Source organism: Syngnathus scovelli, chromosome 19 (genome assembly GCF_024217435.2).
Source record: "Syngnathus scovelli strain Florida chromosome 19, RoL_Ssco_1.2, whole genome shotgun sequence".
Classification (NCBI taxonomy): domain Eukaryota; kingdom Metazoa; phylum Chordata; class Actinopteri; order Syngnathiformes; family Syngnathidae; genus Syngnathus; species Syngnathus scovelli.
In genome coordinates, this window is record NC_090865.1 from 1,010,869 (window position 1) to 1,032,352 (window position 21,484).

General features: G+C 44.3%; 1 protein-coding gene across 2 annotated transcripts in view; it reads left to right on the top strand.

Moving 5' to 3' along the window:
* The window catches only part of trps1 (trichorhinophalangeal syndrome I), a 95,615-nt gene extending 77,626 nt beyond the window's left edge, over positions 1 to 17,989 (top strand). For both annotated transcript variants that reach the window (XM_049750697.1, XM_049750698.1), the window contains exons 19-20: positions 12,066 to 12,188; positions 13,926 to 17,989. In XM_049750697.1, the coding sequence (XP_049606654.1) occupies positions 12,066 to 12,188; positions 13,926 to 15,356 (1,554 nt within the window). In that variant the 3' untranslated portion in view covers positions 15,357 to 17,989. The remainder of the gene's footprint in view (positions 1 to 12,065; positions 12,189 to 13,925) is intronic.
* The last annotated feature ends 3,495 nt before the right edge of the window (positions 17,990 to 21,484 follow it).

Here is a 21,484-nt window from a genome sequence, read left to right on the forward strand (position 1 = left end):
ACAAAAGCAAAGTGGAAAACCCGCAAGATTGTGAGTGACTTCACCGTTTCATCATTCAGGATGGTTAACGCAGAGCTCACATTTGTAAACAGATTTAAAGCGCTTTGAGGTGATGCACCGCGAGGTTCCCCATTATTCCCTCCAATCTGTTTAAACGTTATTAAGGCGCACATCTTGTACCTGTTAGGCCTCGTAATAAGGCGCAAATCACATTGTATGGGCTCAGCCAATAAGTCCTGATCCACTTTTGGCACCCGCCGTCCACCAGTTCATTTATTTTTCCCTTTGTAATCACGTTTGGTCACGCAAATGCCTCTGCGTCAGTGCGGCCGTGCGTTTCTGCGCCTGTTTGTCCGTCCGTCCGGCCGTCTATTTTTAGCCTTTTCCCAGCAGGATTCCTTCCAATATGCATCTCTGTGTTTGAATGCAAGGGAGGTCCAAAAAAGGTCGCGGTGAAAGAATCACTTTTGAGCCGCTCGCAAGGAACACTAAGTGAGGAATGAAAGCGGACAATCCTGCCTGCTAAGTAACCGGAGAAGCCAAAAAAATGAAACTTCCAGACAGTAAAATAAAATCACACAAATAGTCTCCTGTCTCTTGACATGAAGCCCTGTGGAAAACCAAATGAATAATGGGAGATGGAGGATAAGTTTCCCCTGAGCGCCACAGCTAGCTTTCTCTCCGGTGAAGACCGTAGATGAAAAGCTGATAGGAAGAATGGCGGGGACTTGTTGCACTTTTTTTTTTTTTTTTTTTGCCGACGTTAACATGAGTCTCTCCTGATGTAAGACACATGTTCTGGTCTCGGCGGTGTGTCGGCGGCTGTTTGAAAGCAACTTTATCACTCCATCAGCCTGCAGACAAGGAGCGATTCATCGAGCTCCTCACCTATGTGCGTGTGAATAAAACCTTTGGAATGTCCGACATCGGTTGATGTGCAAGCTCTTGCGTTGATTTGCTCTATAGATCTATATTCTTTTTTTTTAAATGAAATTTTAAATTTAGGGCAGTTTTCCAGAATCGGGATCCGCTAGGTTGAACTTTCAAATAATCCACCAGTTAATATTTAATGGAGTGTCATTCCAAATAAAGGATTTCCGCCCTTGATAGATGTCTCCTTTCATCTGTGGTGGAGCAAATACAGTAAATGCCCCGGGCAGATGAAAACAAAATTGTATCCGCCTGATGTGAATTGATAGAAAAAGCCAAGCATTAGGGGGGGATTTTCACCCTGGATTGCAACTTCTTCTGCAGCAAAATGAAGTTCTGATGGTTTGGGCGCCATAGCAACGGCAACCTGTTTATTGTGGCTTGCTTGACTAAACTACAGCAAAATTGGCCTTTATTTGGGATTCGACATTGATTTCTTGGCAGTTATTAACATTCTAAATGTGGCTTTCCTGAGCTTGTTTTTTTATTCTTATTTAAAGGAGGAACAGAGCGAGCTAGCTATGGTACAGGAGTGTTGACGTTCAGAGTCGGGAAGTGAAGATGAAGTCGTAAAGAAAGCATAAAAAATAAACCACGTTCTATTTCCATGCCACAACTAACAAAAACATTTGAATAGCTGTTTCTAAAACTATTCCGTCCTTTCGAAAGCCCATACAATAGGACAGCTAGAACATTTTCTTTGTAATAGAATGCAGCATCTGTAATTTTTTTTTCGTAATTAGGAAATAAACAATCCAGGCAAGCAAGAAAAGTAGCAGCAGTGGCATTTTGTATTGCTTTGATTTTATCTGATGATCCTCTTAGAGGCTGTTTAAATGCTGCCAGATGTTCTCTTAGCACCTGGCAATTTATTTTAATGTGCCGCTGATATTCACAAAAATCACACTTCTCTTTCCTACCGTGTTTGGAATGTTACTCTCCATTTCACAGAGGCGGACGAAAAATGGGCTTGCTATGAATTCACCAATCGATGAAAGAATCACAAATATTGTCGGCCGCGGTCATCTTAAGTGTAGCTACAATAGTGGAACTCTTGCATTGAACTAACACAAACTTTCATCTTTCACACTCATCTCCATTTAGATTCTCTGGCCACATGATGTGTGTGTGTTGGCCATCCGTAGAGTTGGATTAAGTCAAGTGTGTGCGTGCGTGATGTGAGTTATTGATAGTATGTGCGGGCTAGCAGATGGACTTTTGGGAAATGAACGCATTTTATTTATTGATACCATATGATTAAAAGGCATTTGTAGCTGTCTTTTGTGTGTTTGTGTGTGTGTGTGTGTGTGCGTTTAGGTACAATGACAAATAGAATGAAGGAGATCGGAGCAATCAGGTTTGAATGATTACTATGGGAGCGAGGGAGCGAGAGAGCGAGCGAGCGAGCGAGCGGCTTTGGGCTTGGCTAATTCTAACGTGGCGATACAATAACAAGAATATTGCATCAGTTGTCTATCAGATCTTTTATTTATCATTCTTGAACCGCAGCGCCTCATTTCATTCCGTCCCTCTCTCGCTCCATCATTTGCTGCCTTTCAGTCTTGTCAAGGCGGCCGCATCAGTGCCAATAATTACAGCCTTTGTTTGCGATACGGCCTTGGCAGCGTCCCCCCCCCCCCCCCCCCCTCGCTCAGCCGTATAAACTCTTCGGGAGAGAGGGAGAAACTTTCGAGTCGCAAGCCAGCAAAAACGTCATTGCTATTTAGTGCATCCTTTATGTTGTCAACGCTTTTATGGCCCTTCTTCGTCATTTACTGTAACTGCAAGCTTATTTTTTATTTTTTTTTCCTCACAGAGGTTGGGCGGGATGCTATGTTGGAGTTTATTATAGTGAAACGTGTTTTCATTAATAGTAGCAATTGCGATTCTCTTTGAGATGGTTTGGGGATGCCAAAAGACGCCAAGTCAAGATTCAAAAGCAAACCTGGACGGAGGCGATAAATCCTCACTTTATACTGAAACATATGAACAAAATCAAATCTCAATCATCATTTTCCTTGAAATAAATTGTGTTTGTCATTTGGACTCATTAGATCAGCGGAGGTATTTTGGGGGGATTACAAGTGATTTTGAAATGGGACTCCCCAGAAGAGTGTCTGTGCATGAATTTGTGTGTTGTAAAAAAAAAGACAAGGAGTGTCTACATATGTTCCAGCACAGATTCCAGCCTCATAAATCACTTCAACTGGTGTTCAACAGTCAATCTCTTTCTCTCCCGCACTCTCTCTCTCCGTTTTTTTTTTTTTTTTTTTTTGTGGTTCTCACTGCCAACAGGGAGATTTGTGCTCTGTGTCTGTCGTACAGGATTAGTGAACAGACAAAGGGAACAGAAGGAAAGAATGAGGGAGAGAGGGAAGGAAGGAACGTTAAGAGGAGACGAAAATACTATTCCCCGAAATCATACTCCTGCCTCCATTTTGTGTGTTATCTGTTCTCATGTGCCCGGATGTCGTCCAGATGTGCAGTGAGCTACTTTTGCTCTGCAAGTCGTAGTCCAGCAATTTATTGCCGCGTCGCTTGAGAGCCAACAAGCTAACCCGAACACTTGTCTACAAGTTTGCGTCGAGAATGAATTAGAATTTTATTCTAACACATTTGTAATTGTCACAGCCAATTTGAAATCAATCCATTTTTTTTTTTTTTTAGAAAGTCAGAGTTGCCATTTGAAATCTAGCTTTATGTCTTCAGCCACTAGAGGGCGCATCATCATCATTCAGAGACTGAGTGGTGACTGTAGCCACTTTGGCGCTCGCTGCCTACAAAAGCTGTCAAAGTTCTATTTTCAGAAGTTCTATCAGATGATGAGACCTGTGTTCTGTTACGGCTCGAACGCAAACCTCTGTGAGAAGACGCGAAGCCACCCAGAGGAAATTGAATGCGTCTTCTTTACATTTGCAGCGCCGTGTGGTTACTTTTAATATCATCCCGTCTGTCCTTTGTTACGTTTCTGTGGCTCAGCTTGTGTTCCAAGTGATCGCTATCTGTCCTCTTTGCTCCTCGCCAACCTGCAGTGGCCCCCATTGTTTGTGTTTGTTTCCTCCGTGTGGAAGAGATGAGAGAGGTGATATCACAGGAGGATAAAATCATGAAAGTAAAGCATTCGAAAGAAGGGACGAATCACAGCTTTTCGACCTTCTCCCCAGCCGGGGCGGTCGGTCTCTCGTTTGTGTGCCTTTTAGGAAAGGGAATCGGAATACTTTTATCAGCCACCTGGAAAATAACCAATCAATTCTGAGTCATTAGTTTTGGTGATTTTTGCAATGTCGCTCACTAAGGGCATCATTTGGATTCAAAGTTTGTAGCGTCTTTGACACCGGCCAATTCAGCTGCCGTTTTCCTGGCTTGCCGTCAAGAACTTTTTACCGTCGAGCCTCTCGGCAACGACACAACTCGCTGCCGACCGTCGATTAATGATCTCGTTGACGTACGGGGCCCACGTGACCCACCTCTCGCCATACCTTCTGTTCTCTCTTCTCATGACAACAACAACAACATCTCTCTGTGCTCACACGCGTGTGCTTGCATTTCATTATTCCAAGTGTGTTTCCGAAGGATGGAAATGAGCCCGCTCTCATCTCGGCTTCCCAGCCATCCGCTCTGTTCGTCGCATGATCTCAGACCCTGAGAACAAAAATTGTGCAATCGTTTGCTCACCCACCGCCTTTAGCATCAAGTTGACTCGGTGTTCTCCATGCATCTCAAGTCCTTTTCCTCGATTGTTTGTTCTGAGCTGTAAAAGGAGATGCGGGGGAATTAAAAAATGGAGATTTTCCTGACTCCGAATAACTCGCCACAATTGCTTATTAATTCCACTGTTGCGTGTTGAACACCAGTGACCAGTCCATTGTGTACTCGCTTTCTCAACCACAATAAACTTGGCGAGACTCCCTCCAGCTCACCAAATACTCGAATAATAAAAAAAAAAGCTTTGTAGAAAATAGATGATGGATGGATGTTTTTAAACCAAATAGTTTTCTGCAACATGCATTTGTTTACGTACGGCATGTTAACTGCTGTTTTTAATACACATCGATGCCTTTGACATAAACTGTAGGCGTTTTCGAATTTGTTGTCTGCTTCCGCAAGGATGCCAAAGACACGCCTGGATAACACTTTGATGGTTTCACAATTTGAAATACTTGACTCAACGCAATCAGATCAAAGCCCACGCAACGGCATTCTGTAAATATCTGTTGACTGATTTATTTTTTTAAAGTTCCAGAGAGAGGAGGTCAGTGACAGAGCGAGTTAGCAGATTGCAGAGATGAAGGAACGTTACAAAAGCTGTCTAAAAGTAGCGCGCTTCCGTTCCGCCACTTTGGGTCTGATTGACGCCTTCGACGCAATGCCGTTGACGGTGGCAGGGCCCCGCTTGACGCGAGGCCAGGTTTGATGCTTGGATATGTTTGGCTCGGAGTCTGGCGCCAAGACGCTCGCTCAAGTCCAATTAAGGCCTCGGAGGCAAAAAGACGGCTCTTGGTACTTGGGTGCCAGATTTGGACGCCCGTTTGAGTCGGCGTGAGGTGCGGCGTCTGTCAACGTTCTCATCGCGTTGTCGGAATAACATATCGGGTTGTCCTACGTGGCTTTTTTCTACGTGGCTTACGCCCACCAGACACGCGTATGCGTTCCTCCGAGGCTAGCAGATCTGTTTGGTTTGTCGCGACAGCCAAAGCGGGATCGTCAACAGCACGAGTGTCGGGGCGGGAGCTTCAAGAGTAATTCCGATATTGACGAGCCAGGCTCCATCTCCACCCCGAGGCTCTTAATAAGTGGGAAATGTCAGATAAGCCCCAGGTGGGCTGCCCACTTAGTATCAGTGGTGCCTCAGTGCTGACATCGACAAGGAGCCGTGCTCGCTTATGCGTTAAATATGCAAAGGCTACACATGGGTTGCAGCGTAGGGACGGCGACTCTTTGCAGTTGCGTATCTTGCGGAAACGTACCCCCAAAATATGAATTCTGTTAAATGTTGTGTTTCATTTCAGATGCCTCAGAAAAGCCTCAAAGCTGCCTCAAATTTGAGGTTAAAAAGGTGAATTAAGATTGAAAATGATTTCCGTACACAATTGGTAAACATCAAGGCCTCGCTAAAATGGAAAGCTTTTTTGGGTCTAAAAAGGTCAATTATGTTTAAAAAATGATTTCTGTAGACAATAGGCCTCAAGGCCTCGCTAAAATTGAAAAGCACTTGGATGCTTTTTCTCATTTAGCTCTTTGGTAAGACCACAACAAATTGAAAATGGACTATTGTAATTTCGGCTCATGTATTGCATCGACTTGGTCTCGATGAATACCGGCCCGCATCTTCCTCGCCCAAGGCCGACTTGCATCCAAAGTCAAAAGAATCAATGTGAAGCAGTTTTCTTGTCACGCGGGACCCTCGTAAAGCGCTCGCGCGCTTTCCGAGCGAGCGTTCGTGTGCTGCCAGAGTTTCTCGCGGCAACAAGCCCGCACGCCATAAATAATAATACAACCTCATCGCTTGCACACATTGAATATATCGTGTTGTCAAATCCAAATTGTAACCGCTAATTCTTTTTCTGCAAAAAGTGAAAAAAAAAACAAAACTGCGGTCTCTCATTTTACAGCTGAGAGTATTTTCCATTTGTTTTGTCAGAACTTTGATGTGTTAGCGCTAATGAGCCAGCTAGCCTTATCATTTGTCCTTTTGGCTTCAATTTGATGGAGCACGTCGATACGGGTGAACTACTTAGCGGCCCGCGCAGGCCCGGAGTGTCGCTCGTCTTCGGCGCTCACCCCGCTTTTTAAATTAAAAATATATCAGATGGTTGCGTATCCTGGAATGTTGGCCATTGAAAAAGAACACAAATTAGGAATGGCCATGCAAAAATGTTTCTGGCGCGGTAGTTTGTTTTGCGGTGGCCGTTTGTGCTCACGCTGCACTTTCTTTGCTTGTTATTCATCTTGACCTCCTTGCCCACTCACTTTTGCTCATTTCCCGCTACCGTGACCCTTGGCACCCTCACGCCCACCCTCGCTGGCTCGCTCACTCGCACACTGATGCACTGTTGGAAAATACTGACTTTACCACGGGACCGTTTCACTGCATAGCCTTATTTGATTTCTGCTACTTGTGCTTGCAAAGCGACCAATAAAAGTATCCACAAACAGCAACTTTGGCTGTTAGCTGCTGAATATTCTTTGAAATGTTTGTTCACTCTGCACAGTCAATCTGTAATAGTAAAAAATAAAATTCCGACATTGTAATTCATCAAAATGGTACTTGTAGCTGAACTTTATGTTGAACTAAAATGAGTTAAGACTGGTTATTTGACATTTTTCAAAATGTGCAGCCCTTTCTTTTCTTTTTTGTCATCGGGCCTCCTCCTCGGCCCCTTTGCACCTCCTCCGTCTTGCTCGTCGCACTAATTGGAGAGATAAAGTCGTTTCAAGGTTTAATACTATAAAGTGCCATCCATTACGCGCTTTTGGTCGCACGCCTCGTTCCTTCCCGTCGTCACTGGCTTCTCGTCTTCGCCATGCTTTTTTGTTTAACAGCTCGGGCCCCCGCCCTTCCCATCTGCATCCCTCGTTTGCACCACAATTAGGCAAATCTTTGCTTGTCCAAGGACGTTTGGAAATGAAGATGTACAACTGGCGCGGCGTGCGCACCTTGTTTAACGTGCCACCGTGTCAAACAATTAGCGTCGCAGATGTTAGCGTCAGGCTGGGATGAGCTTAATGCGTGGCGGCATTCGCAGCAGTCTTGTCGGGTCAGTTTGTAATTTTCTCTGACAACTTCATCACGGCCATTTTTTTTTTCCCCCCCCCGGCACAATCTCCTCATACGTAGTAGCGGCTATTTCCTGGATCCGAACAGTCACGTGACGCTGGGCAGTGTGGGAATGGACCGGATTGTCTCTTCTCAGATAAACAAGAAAAATAGAGAGCCAGACAGTTAATTAGTTGTGGATCAGGCTGCAGGTATTAAGGGCGTGCATGCAATAACTTCCTCTCTGCTCATCTTGCTCGTTCCGCTTTGGGCAAAAGGTTGCGCTGTCCTGGATAAGTAAAGCGTGTTCATGTCCACCTACAGGGGCCTTCTTCCCAGGAGGAAATATGCAAAGTACATTTCTCACCAATCTGGACAGCTAGAAGTGGGTCACTGTTCTCCTGACACCATTTTGTTGGAGGGAGGGAGGGAAGGTGGGAGTGGGGGGGGGGGGGGGGGGGGTTAGCACGTGCAGAAATGTAATACCGGAATCCGACTGACAGCTATTAATGGAAGAGTATTTAATTGTTCTGCCTGACGTCTGACTTTGCTACTGAGTTGGCATGTTTTTTTTTTTTTTGTAAAACAAAATCACTTTAGCAAAACAGTCCCATGCAGATGAGGTGATCACGTTAATGCTCAGGTTTTAGCTGCTCCCATTGGCCGCCGGCCCCCAAAAAAAAAAAGAAAAAAAAGAATCAAGTGCGTTTGCTTAGATTCTCTTTTGAAACCCCATGAAACACTTCCTGGAGCTCGCCTGGCCAACGGTGGCCTCCTCATCAACCGACCTGGGCCTCACTTTTGAAAACCCTCTTCCTTCCGTATAGCGCCACACAGCCTTTATTGTCTTGCAATTGGATTTACTCTTAAGCTCCAAAGAGAGACGAGTAAGGGATGTGCACGGGTGGGGTGGGCGGGGGCGGGGGGGGGGGGGGGGGGGGGGGGGGGGGGCTGAATGTGCTGCAGTGATAGTGTTTGCGTTTCCAGTCCAAAGCCTGCTGGTGTGGTCTCTCACTATAAGCTTGCTTATGTGTAATGGAGCGCACGGTGCAGCGGGACAAACACCGGGCTATGTTCTATATACAAAAAAAACCCTCTTTCAAGCTCCACTTGCTTGTTAACAAGTTTGTTGCCGTGCGAACCAGCGCTTAATGCTCGCTGACAGCAAACTTAATATACAAAGAATTGTTTCAAAAAAGAGATGATCAGTGTCATTATTTTGTAAGAAACCAAGACTTGGATCATTCCTGGAGAGATGTTATTGATTCCGCAAGCTAACGACAGCTTGTTGGTGGAAAGTGACATTTGATCTGTTCTTCTTTCTCCCCGCCGCACTAATAATGTCATGTGAGCTGATAAGTGCTGGCCCAGCAGCCGTTGATTCATGTCATTTTTTTCACGGCGAGAGATGGGAGCTGTCTCGGTATTTATCGTGCTCCTCTGTTGTTAAATGGCCTCCTCGTGTCTTTATTATTGAAGGTGGCTTTGTGTATCATCTGCTTTGCCATCTGTTGGTCCTCGCTTATTCCCGCCAAAGGCGGCGACGGAACGAGCGGGATCACCTTTACATCCACTCAACACCAATCTGATGATTCCATCTCGTTCGTACAGTAGCTTGAGTGGAAGCATATGCTGGACACACACGCAGTTGATGGTTGGTAGCATGATTTACAAGTGTAAGATGGCTCCCAGATGCACTTTGTGGTGACTTAGTACCTTGTTGACGCCATGTACGCATTTCTTCCTGCACGCAATCAAGAGGCTGATCCAGCATCTGAGATATGTGACTTGTCAGGACGGAATTTAGTTTGAATTCAGACGGCGAGTAGTGTTGCGCGTCGATTAAATAATGGCTGATTGAAAGCAAGTCGTCGCCATCTATGCTCCAGAGAAGACTCTGTAAGTGAATCAAATGTCGTTTCATTCTGCAAGAAAAGCCTCTTTTTAAAATCTATGGGAGAGAGACTGCCGGGCGCTCTGATCTCCTGTTACCAGCAAAATAGTGGATTATGACCTTTTTCTTTTAGGTGGAATAAAGCTCCAACTCTTTCTGGCAATGTGCTCTTGTAGTCCGCAATTATATTAGAAGTCAATGACTAAATAGTGTTTTTGAAAAGTCAGAAGTTCTGTTTTGAAAAAGGCAACAAGTGGCTTTGCAGATGAGAAGCGTGCTCGAGTGTGGACGTTTCTACCCAAGTGGACGATATTTGTCTTTGCGGGGAAATGTTATCTCGTCCGCACCAAAACAAAACGGCCATATGGTCAGCGCTATGATTAGTGTGTACGTGCATCTGTCCTCTTGCCTTTCTATATCTGCAGAGCCCAAAATCTGGTTTCTGTCTTTATGGATCAATTTTGATTCTGTGCATGTGTGGCGGGCGTCTGTCCCCCGTCCATTGTCCCATAAGGAAGAGGGGCAGCTGTGCGGACATATGCGAGTAATTTGGCTCGCTCGGAGAGAAGCTAAATTCTGATGACAGACACATTGTTGGGCTTGCGGAAGACTACACGCACGCACACACACACACACACACACACACACACACACACACACTTTCTCTCTCACACAGTCGAAGAGGAAGTGTGCATCAATCAATCACCTGGCTCCGTCTCGCTACATGTGGTGACCGTATGGTGCACGCACGCACACACGCACACACGCAGAGTCTTTTGCCAGCGAGAGGATTTGGATCCGTTCACAGTCCCGTCCGTCCGTCCGTGTCAGAAAGCAACACATGCACCATAAAGAACCCCAATATTAGCCATGTGCTGTTTATTCGATACAACATGTTTTGGAACAGGATGTTTAATCATCCCCACATTGACTCGGAAACGGCTGAACGGAGGATAAATAAACATCTTTGCTTGCAAATATTTGAACTGTCTGATAGTTTGTCAGCAGAGACTTGAAGTCAAAATGAGGCAAAGCGCCGCTTTAAATCTTGCCTTGGCAAAAAAACTCATGGCCCATCTTTAAAAGATTGTTGCTGAACAGTAGTAACATTAAACAACCGATTGTAGACCATTCATCGTTTTTAGTAGGCAGCTGTTTGGGGGTATTTGACGACCAGAGCAGGCTGTTATCATGCGATCATGTCCTTAAAAAAGATTTGCATCCCTACTTCACCAATGCAACGTTTCCAGCGGGGAGAAAATAAACCTGAAAATGTAGCAGTGCCGTACCCGTCGGACCCGTCTGCTTTGTAGCCGGCGCCTCTCTGCAGATCCGTTCACGCCTCCATCTGCAACAGCGCCGAGAGTCCACAACGTCCCCGAGTGAAGCGGTGGCGCTTTTGTGAAAATGTTTTTTTTTTTTTTTTTCCTGCACCGGCTGCTTCGAAGCCTCTACTCCCCAAAAGTATGCTAAACTCTCCAGTCTGTCAGGAGCATAAAGCGGGAAGATGGCGCCGTTGAAAGGAGAAGGTCCCGGCGGATAGTCGACAGGAGGAGAATGCCAAAAATGGCAGGCGCAAAGATGGCAGGCACAAACATAGCGAGCGGCTTTGCAGGAATGGCAACATCATGGAGCGAGCTTGCCTTGACTTACATTTGGCTCAACTTCATGTATTTTTTAACTGTCACTTTTTTACAAACCAAAATTTGAATCTTTGTTACCACATGCAGATATTAAATGTGTGATTTATAATTGTTTTTTAAATCATATTCATATATATATATATTTTTTTTAATACTCTGAAATTTGAGAACCCACCATTTGTGTCCAAACAAGAATCTGGAAGAGGTAAGAAGTGGCGTATAAATCAAGATATAAATCCTTTACATTTTTACGGCAGCCATAAAACCTTAAATCACTCTCCTGCAAAATGACAAAAGTGGAGTTATCCCACTCTAGTTCTCCGTGGCAATTGCTCTACATAAAAGCAATTTGTTTTCTTTACATACTAAGCGCTGCTATTTTTCACTTTTCAAAATAAAAAATGGAGATGCGTGGCTTTTCAATTCATTTCCGTTCCGCAAAATTGATTTGAGGTGTTGGGCGAATTAGATGCAAGCCAACCTACCACTGTATTCTCTACGGTCTTTGACGCTTTTAAAGACTTAGACTTAGACTTAGACTCAACTTTATTAATCCCTTGGGAATACTCTTTCAGGGAAATTCAGGCCCCAGCAGTATCCATACCACAGAGAAAGTCAATATAAAGTAAAATTGCGAGTGGAGATTGATGGAGCGGCGTAAAAGCCAGTGAATTGCTTAGCGGGGCGCAGGAGAGAAGATGAGGCAACGGCGTCGTAAAGGTGGCGTGCGACCTGGGGGACCCGCGGCGGACTTATAGGCTGTGATGGAGAACGTTGCCATGCCCATTGGCCTGTTTGTGTCCTCTGATGTCAATGTTGTGTTTCCTTTGTCGTCCTCCAGCGGCGGCGAGGCAGCGGGGTCTTCTGCGCCAACTGTCTGACCACCAAGACGTCGCTGTGGAGGAAGAACGCCAACGGCGGCTACGTCTGCAACGCCTGCGGCCTCTATCAGAAGCTGCACTCGGTAAATTTCCTCACTCAATTTCACGAATATGAAAAACAGTCAACGACTTTCAGTAGAGTTTGATACTCTGACAACTTGGTCTATTTGAATTTGATGAATTGTTAGTCCTGGTGGAAACGGGGCTAAGCCGCCCAGAGGAACTATCCTTCACTTGGCGGCGGAAACGGGCTCGGGTTGTCCGAGGCTCCCGAAAAGCGCGCATCTGTTCACCCTTAGCGCACCAAATAAAGGCTACAAATTGCGCTCGCTCTCTGTTGCACTGCGACTCCTGCCGCGGAAACATAATATTGTGCAGAGTATATTTGATTTGGCTGCCGGGGAGTCGCAGTCGGCTTCCTCGGGAGCGCCAAGCTTTGCTACGTGAACCGAGCCGCTCGCTCGGTCGCTCGGCCGGCCGGCCGTCTCCAGCCTGGGGAAAGACGACGGAAATCCCAAACTTAATTAGACGGCATGAATTACAGATGAGATAACGACACCCGGGTTCCGGAATCAGCCGGCTTCGGAGCGCCGATCAACTCAGACGTGCTCGTGTGGAGTTCAGAGTCATTTCATGCATGGGTACATGTTTGCATATTGACTTTTTAAGCTGGCCTTGTTCAAGCGCAAGGTGCTCCCAGTGTAATAAATCGCATTGTTGATTTCATAAAGGCGCCGCCTGCTTGACAATTACAGTTTGTAGCTCAAACCGCGGCTCGGGCAAGCCAAAATGGGTCACGGGGGGATTTTTAGTGGGTCGCAATAAAAATGCAGATCCTTCTTCAACTCTGCCATTCAAAATAGATTCAGAATGTCTTCATCAAAATACTTGCAACCTGACATTGGCATTGAAAAGCACATAGGCGTAGTTTTTTTCCGGAAAACTGCAGTTTGGAACGTAACAGTCAATAAAAATGAGAGCATGGCGCATCATCAACTGCTCCCGTGCGCCCGTTTTCTATTTCACACTTGTTGTTTTCTCCTTTTAAAACGGGAATGAGCACATTTACACTGATTTCACCTATTTAAACCTCCATTTGAAATGAACAGTCAACCACTAAAGCACATTTTCCTGTTCAGCAATGGAAATAAATATCTGTAGTGTGGCATTGTAATCAAGAAATAATGGTGCCCCCGTGTTTGTATCAAAAACACTTATGGCGGGCAATATTATTGACACTTTTGTGTTATTAATTTTTTGACAGTAGTGAAGATTTAAACATGTATATTGTTAGCGTTGGTGCCACACGGGAGAATGGAGAAAAATGTACATACCCCTGCAGATGCACCAGGTTGGAAACCTTTGGTCCGGTCTCTACGGCAGCCATATTTTACATGGCGCGGTAAAAGTTTTATTTGCTCGACACACATTATTAGCGAGGATCGCAGCTAGTAAAAACGCTGGCGTGGTGAGAGTGCACAGAGAGAATTATGAATATGGAGTTGCGCGCGTGTGAGCGACCGAGAGGGAGGGAGCGAGCGAGCGAGCGAGCGTGTCACCGTTTGTCTTCACTCTGTCGACCTTTTGTCGCCTCGCTTTGCTCACTTTTGAAATAGAAACGCTTTTTAGTGACGCCGTGAATCACGCCTGTCTTTGCTCACGTAACACGGACCAGCCTCCTTTGACTCTGCATGCATTTTCATTCAAGGTATTTTGGGGTCATTGAAGACTCTTAAATTGTCAATCGGTCAATTTGAGTGTTTGTCTGTAGAAGAAACCAGATGCAAGACACCCGCTAACGTTTTGTTTTGGCTTGACAGACGCCCAGACCTCTAAACATCATCAAGCAGAATAACGGCGAGCAAATCATCCGCCGACGCACCCGCAAGCGTCTCAACCCGGACACGCTGCCGCCCGAAAACCCCGCCCCCAAGCAGCAGCGCCCCACCGCCGAGGAGCGTGTCAACGGCGACGAGTCGGACAGGAGCTGCGCGTCTGTCAAGAGCCAGCAGCAGCAGCAGCCGTCACCACGCTCGCGGTCGCCGCGCTCCACGCAGGTCTTCCTGGCCAACCAGACGCTGGAGATCCACCGCCGCATGCCGCCGCTGTTGCTCCCCTCGCACCCCGCCCCCTCCGAGGTGGCCGACGTGCTGGCCAAAGTCGAAGCGGGGAAAGTGGGCTCCGGCGCCAGCTCGGAAAGAGGAAGTCCCATCGAGAAGTACATGCGGCCCTCCAAACCGTCCAGTTACTCTCCGCCGGGCTCGCCCATCGAGAAGTACCAGTACCCCCTGTTCCCCGTGCCGCTCCCCCTCACGCTGTCGCCGGACTTGACGCCCGAATCCGACTGGCTGCGCTTCTGGACCAAATACAAGATGGCCGCCGCCTCCGGAATGGGTAACCTTGGCGGCGCGGCGGGGCTGGCCAACAACGCGCACTACCTGGCGGCCATGGTGGCGCCGGTGCAGCAGCACCACCCGCAGAGCTACGCCGTGCCCTACTGCGCCTCGCCGTACTCACCGCTCCCACCGCCGCCCGCCCCGGCTCAATACCCGCCCCCGCCTCTTCACCCTCAAAGCTCGTCGTCATCCATGGAGAGCGACGCGCCTCTGGACCTCGCCACGCGGCAACGGGACGATTGCGCGGAAAAGAGGAAGCGGGAGTCGCCTTCATCCGAAAGCCTGAAAGTTCAGGAGGAGGAAAGCGGCGCTCGGTGGGAGGTGGAAGACGGCAACTCGGCCACCCGCGCCACCGCCGACGTCGCCACGCAAGACGAGCCCAGCAACCGTTGCCTGCACTGCGGTATCTACTTCCTGGACGAAGTCATGTACGCGCTGCACATGAGTTGCCATGGCGATCAGGGACCATTTCAGTGCGGTTTCTGCCTGCACGTTTGCGCCGACCGCTACGACTTCACCACACACATACAGCGCGGCTTACACCACTGCACTGACAAAACAACGCCGGGCAAGGATCACAACGATGTCGGCGACGCCGCCGCCGTGACGCCGACGAATTTGGATTCGGAGCCCGAACATCCAGCTCTGGATCCGGAGCAGCCCAAGGATCAGGATTTGACGGCAGAATTAACCGCCGAGGAAAAAGAGGAAAGCGGTGAAGGCGCCAAAAGTGACATTTCCTGCGACAACTTCACAGAGGCGAGTGAGGAAGGTAGCACGATGGCGTCTAAAGGCAGCAAGATGACGACTGACGGTGGCAAAGAACCCGAGAAGGGGGACACAGAGGCTCATTGACGCCCCTCAAAAACATGACGCACGCTTCCCAAGGCGAGCCATAGTGCACCTCGGAAATTTAAGAAAAAAAAAAAAAAAATGCATCCCAATGCTGGAATAAAAATCACCCTGCAAAGTGCTGCCGGCCGGGATGGGAGAAAATGATGACTGGACAGAAATCATATTGATGCTATCAGAGCTGCTTCACATCACAGCTGTTCAAGCGGTACAACCGGTCGGTCGGTCGGTCGGGTGTATGTTCTCCCACTCTGCTGTGGAAAAACCAAATCAGATTTGGACTCAGTGAAAATGAGTCATGCAAAGTGAGAAAGCGTGTCTTCTGCTATTGGTGTTGGGGGAAAAAAACAAAAGAGTCCAAAACGCAAGAATATTTGTTTTGGCGTGGACGCAGCTATCTGCAAACCAGTTGAAAGCGCTCCTAAACGGTGCCAAGCAACCCTGAACCCAAGTGTTCTTTCTCGGTGTCCTATTTGGACAGAAGCGAGTGGGTTTATTTTGTACTTTCTCCGTGCCATGATACTAGCTGCGTGCCTGGCTGCCTTTGCCTGCCTGATAATAGAACAAAACAATCTATTAACCTGCTTAACGTTTGTATCCAACAATAAAAATAGTAATAATAATGTTCTATTACAAAAAACATGCAATTTCATATACTGTCTTATATGATGTTATTTTGTAAAGAATGTTTTTTGTTCAGGACTTGGTACTACAAAATTTGTGTTTGTGTGTGTGTGTGTGTGTGTGTGTGTGTGTGTGTGTGTGTGTGTGTGTGTGTGTGTGTATTTTAGGTTCCTTTATGGAAATGGTACATGGAAAATGTGTGTGTGTGTGTGAGTGAGGGTCAAGGGCGCGTCCGTCCCCAATCATGGATGTAAACAAAATGAAGGTTTGCTATTTCAGTCCTCAGGGGTCACGCGTGTTGCACACCAGCCCGCCTGCTTTGGATTTTCATTGTTGGATTGTTTTTGTGATGATGTTTGAACATGTACATGATGTAGCTTACGTTACGTTCTCACGTGGGGAGGGGGTCCTCGATTTACGACACGTTCCATTATTATGGCGGCCAAGTAACTGAAGCTTTTTTCTCGCAGTATTACGACTTCAGGCATGTAAAATTACTTTCGGCTTTTTTTTTTTTTTTTTAAATGTAAAATTATGATGTAATTCTCATGCAATTCTAAAGGTTATACTTGCAAAATTCCCCAATCCATTCAAGTAACCTGCAAAAGTCAACAATTACAAAAAGTAAACAAGTGACTCTTTGCAATATTACCATTAAGAGCATATAAAATGATGCCTTGTAAAATTGACTTCATTATGCAAATCAGACTTTTTCTTGTTAAATGGCTGTCTGTACTCATAAGGAAATTTAATTTCTTCTCAAAAGATGACTGTAAAAATGTGGCTTTTCCACTTCAAATTGCATTTTTATTAAATGGAGAGAAAATAATGTATTAACAAGATTAGGGCTTTTCTAATAAAATGACAATTATTTGTTTTGTCATTCTATTTGTAATTTATTCACAAATTTTGTACATAAAATATTTCAATAAATTAAATGACGTATCAACCTTATGACGACGACATGTGAGAGCGAGCACAACTTTCATAAAAGTAAAAAAAATATTTTCTGAAATTCCCACCATTATGTTTATAATCGGAATCTATCACTTGCCTATGCTAGCGCACTTGTAAAGTCATTCTCATGCCGCAGCACAAATTTGTAACCTCGTCATATATTGGGACCATCGTAAACCAAGGACCCTCTATCTAGTTCAGGTTCTCATCCCATTTGTTTTTAATTAGGTCAACTTATTAAGTGTTTAACATTTGGGCTATAATCAGTAGTCAGTGTGCTACAGGTTACCTCCTCAGTAGTGTTACTGATAGATTTTTACTGTGCAATCATTTCACAGGAACCCCCCACCCCCTCCACCCATCCCGCCTGCTTTATTTTTTTTCTTGCATTTATCATTCTTGTCTCGGTTATTTATCAGCGGAATATTTTTCTACTTCTCAACTGTTTACATTCAAAGTCATGACATAACCAGGTTGGGAAAAAATGTCACCTGCCTTGCTGCCTTAGTTTAAAAAAAAAAAAAAAAAGGACTAAAATGAAGGAAAAAGAAGCCTTAGAATAATATTTTTCTATCGGTGAATGAAATCCCGCCTAGTGCCTGCTCATGCTTTTTTCTACTCAACATGTTTGGCTGGATTTGCACCACAGGTCCAAGTGCACAATTCCAAGGACGCAAGCAATCATTATACAAATGAAAAATATTCAACATTGCACTCTGCGCACCTGGTGATTTATTAGGGTCACAATTTTTGCTTTCAGTATCCATGGGGCATTTTTTTTTTTTTTTTAATGTTTGTGTTTTAATGTGTTGTTTTGCCAGCATGCCTCATATTGCAATTCAGCAAAACAAGTCCAAATTGTGCAACTTGAAGTGTGCGGTGTAAATCCAGCCTCTGTCTCAAAAAGGTACGTCAAAAAAAAATAAAAAAAATAAATGCCAAGCTAATTAAGTAGGAAATCATTTCAAACAAATCCCTGCTTAAGGTCATATTGGTTGTAGAAGTCCAAATTTGGAGTTATTCACATTTTTCAAATAAACACGACTTAAATGCTTGTTGTTGATTATGAAGTCTTTATATTGCCATGCAATTTGAACAATTTAGGTCTTTGAAATCATTTATGAATAATGCCCCTGCATCTCCACTGAAGTCCTCTAGTATCCCCGTGAGACACAGAGGAGACACCCCCTAAAAAAAATTTAAAAAAATCTAGAAAAGGGAGAAAACTGACCCTTATCACCCCATTAAAAAAATAAAATTGTGAAATTGATGCTAGTCGTGGGACAAAAGACATTTTCTTTTGACTAGCACACCGAATTGTTTGACTAGTGAGGAAAAAGTACATACTAGTACACGGACCTTAAGCTGGACATCAAGGATAATGAATTAATGCTGATACGGCAGTTTTACTTTTCTCACCAAATCTTACTAAATTGTAAATGAAGCAGTTAAGAACAAGTCAAGGTTGCATTGTGCTTACTGCTCGGAAGTCACATGGGCTAAAAAAAATTGCTTGATTCCAAAGTTCATCAGAAAAAAAATGTAAAAAATAAAACAAAAAAAATCCTATCGTAAAGATATATAAAAAAAAAATCTATTTTTTTTTTTACTCAAAGAATAGTTTCAACCGTGGGAAGTGAATGTGTACTTTTTTAATGCGGGCGGTCAAAATAGTCATGTTTACATTTTGGAAATGTAGCAAAAGAAATGAAGTGTTGGGGAAAGACTGGAGGGCTTCTTTAGTTTTTTTTTTTTCTTTTCATCAGCTTGCGCTCTTGGTTTTTGACTCTGCCCACCTAAAGACATTGGGAGTTACGTCCGAGTTCAAACGACTTGAATCAATGGCAAATGTTTCTTCTTCAGTCTGCGTCGATAAAATTCACACGAATGGCATTTCACGTCAACGTTTACACCAAGGCCTTCCTTTAAATGGTTTGGCTTTGTTCGTTTAGATATTAAGTTGCAATGTAGCTTCATTTCATCGTCGGGGGGCACACCAATGTAGCTGCTTAGCATGCGGCCTACGGTACGATCATGTTCAAGAAAGGAGCTTCAAAAAGGCCAGTTTGGTCCAAATCATGCATGGCTAAATAAATGTACATGTAATCATTTTTTGTAGAAATTTTGTCTCAATTGTTTTTTAATATAAAATGGGATTTTTCTTTTTCAAGGTAGTTTTTCTGTCATGTCTTATTTTATTCTGTTATCTTTCTGAATGCTCTTTGTTAGGTTTGCAAAAATTGTATTTTGATGACATTGGGAGGGGGGTGGGCGGTTGGACGGCCAAGAAAAAAATTGTTACGCAGCTAAACTTGAAAAAAATATTGAAAATGATAATAATTAATAAAAGTAACAAATATACTGCAAATGTCTCGTCTCTTGTCATCTGGGTTTGTGTCAGGTTTGAGCATATTTGATTGATTCCTAATGTATATAGTAATAAGTTTGTACACTGAAAAACTGTTTTGCTCAAGTTTCCATATGTGGCAGGTAAGCACAGAGTCCAAATAAATACATGACACCTATGTTAGATTGACACCTGAGTCGTGCTGTGACGTCTGCCATGTTTTGGGGGAATTGGAGAACCTTTACGTGATTGTCCCACAAGGGGGCAGCACTGAACACGGCAGTGCAACTCACTCCCGACTTAAGGTGAAGGAAAAAAAAAAAAAACCTCAGGTGCAAGCAATCACTCGCGGACGATGTGTCAACACAAACTTTTGCAGCAAAAACTAGAATAAGCCCGTTTCGATGGAAATATAACTTTACACGGTATGTGTGGAAATGTTTGCTTTCCTTGCAAGACTGTTTTTGAAATGAGCAATATATTTATCATTTCAAAGCAAAGTTGAGCGTTGAAAACGATAGTTGGCCGTTTTGCATGCAAGCACCCCAAAATTCAATAACGCAAATACATGATTTCCATTTAAACGTAGAAAATATGCAATGCTCAGTGAAAATAAAATGATATAAATTGTGCTTATTTATTGAATCATTTATTAAATGATTGCTTAATTTATCGTATAATTCAACGTAAAGTTGAAAATGACAGTTGGCCGGCCGTGTTGCATGCAGGCACGCCAAAATTCAACAACGCAAATACATTATTTTCTTTAAAGCGTAGAAAATATGCAATGTTCACTGAGAATAAAGTCATTTCATTGTGCTTATTTATTGGGTTGTGTGCTTTTAGGTGCATGGAGAGGAATTGTAGGGCTTGAAAAATGGATACCACTATTGGGACGTCACAAAAAATGTAAGTGGCTCTTTTATTTTTATTTTTTTGGTACAAATGTGGAGTAAGCAATGTCGTTTGACATGCAACTTTAAATGTCAACATAGCCCCGTGCAGAAAGTTTCCTCTCTCCAGATTGACGTTGCATCACATCAGAGTTGATAAATCACTTTTGCTTGCAACGCCCCGGGGTTGGGAACTTTGACAATCAGCGTAGCCGGTGTCATCATCTCATGTTCAGCATTATCTATTTATCTGTGTGTTTATTATATGAACATTGATGAGAGTTTATTAACTCTGCGCCTGGAGTGAAATTAAGAGGCAACGGGGTATCATTTGGATGTGTGTGTGTGTGATGATGATGATGATGATGATGATGATGATTTAGCGCGGATAGAGGATGTCAGACTGGAATGCTAAGCAGCCACCGCGGTGTCTTTGCACAGAGGTCATCACAGAGCGTTGGATGTGCATGTAATTATGATCACGCTGCAAATTAATAAGCAACATCAATGAAAATTATGCTATTGGAAAAAAGAAAATCATATGCGTGCCGTAGTACCTGTAAACACTTTGTGGATGAACAAAAGGTAGGAAATTTGCTCGAGCTGGAAATTTGTATTGACACAGGAAATGTAATTGTTTTTCTTGGGAGGAAAACAATCTAATCAAATCCCCAAATAATAATATATTTTTTTAAATGACAAACAACCCAAATAAGTATTTCATTAATGAAAGTGAATTATAAATCTGCGTATTTATAATTACATTTCTTTTAATGGCCCCAAATATTAGTAACCGCTCTCAGTCTGCTACGGGAGCAAAGTAAAATCAATAGTTGCGAATGAGATGACGACAGGCTTTACTTCTCCTCACTCGCCTCTTACTCCATCCATTATTGAGTATCCCTTCAGGTCAAACAACACCCCCTCGTCTCCTTATCCTTCGGTCTTTCATCCCCAAGTCTGCTTCTCTGTGCCATCCTCCCTCCATCTTTGTTTCGAGCCTCTTTTAAAATGCTCCTTTCAAATGTATGATGGAACGTATGTTTCATTTTACGTTGGAACTTTTTATAACCGTTCCCCTGAGGTTTTATTGAAATTGATTACTTTCTTTGTCTTCCCGTCGTCTTCATTTTGAGGGCTTTCACATTGCTTGAAAACTCACCGAATTATGCAGCGTGCAGGAAGAGAACATTTTGAAAGAAAGCTCAAGTTCAAAAGCCTTTTTAGGGTCAATTTCAACCACACATATTCAAGAGAAAATAATTCATAGCTTCTAATACTTGAGAAAGTGGTTGAACGATCTCTTGCAT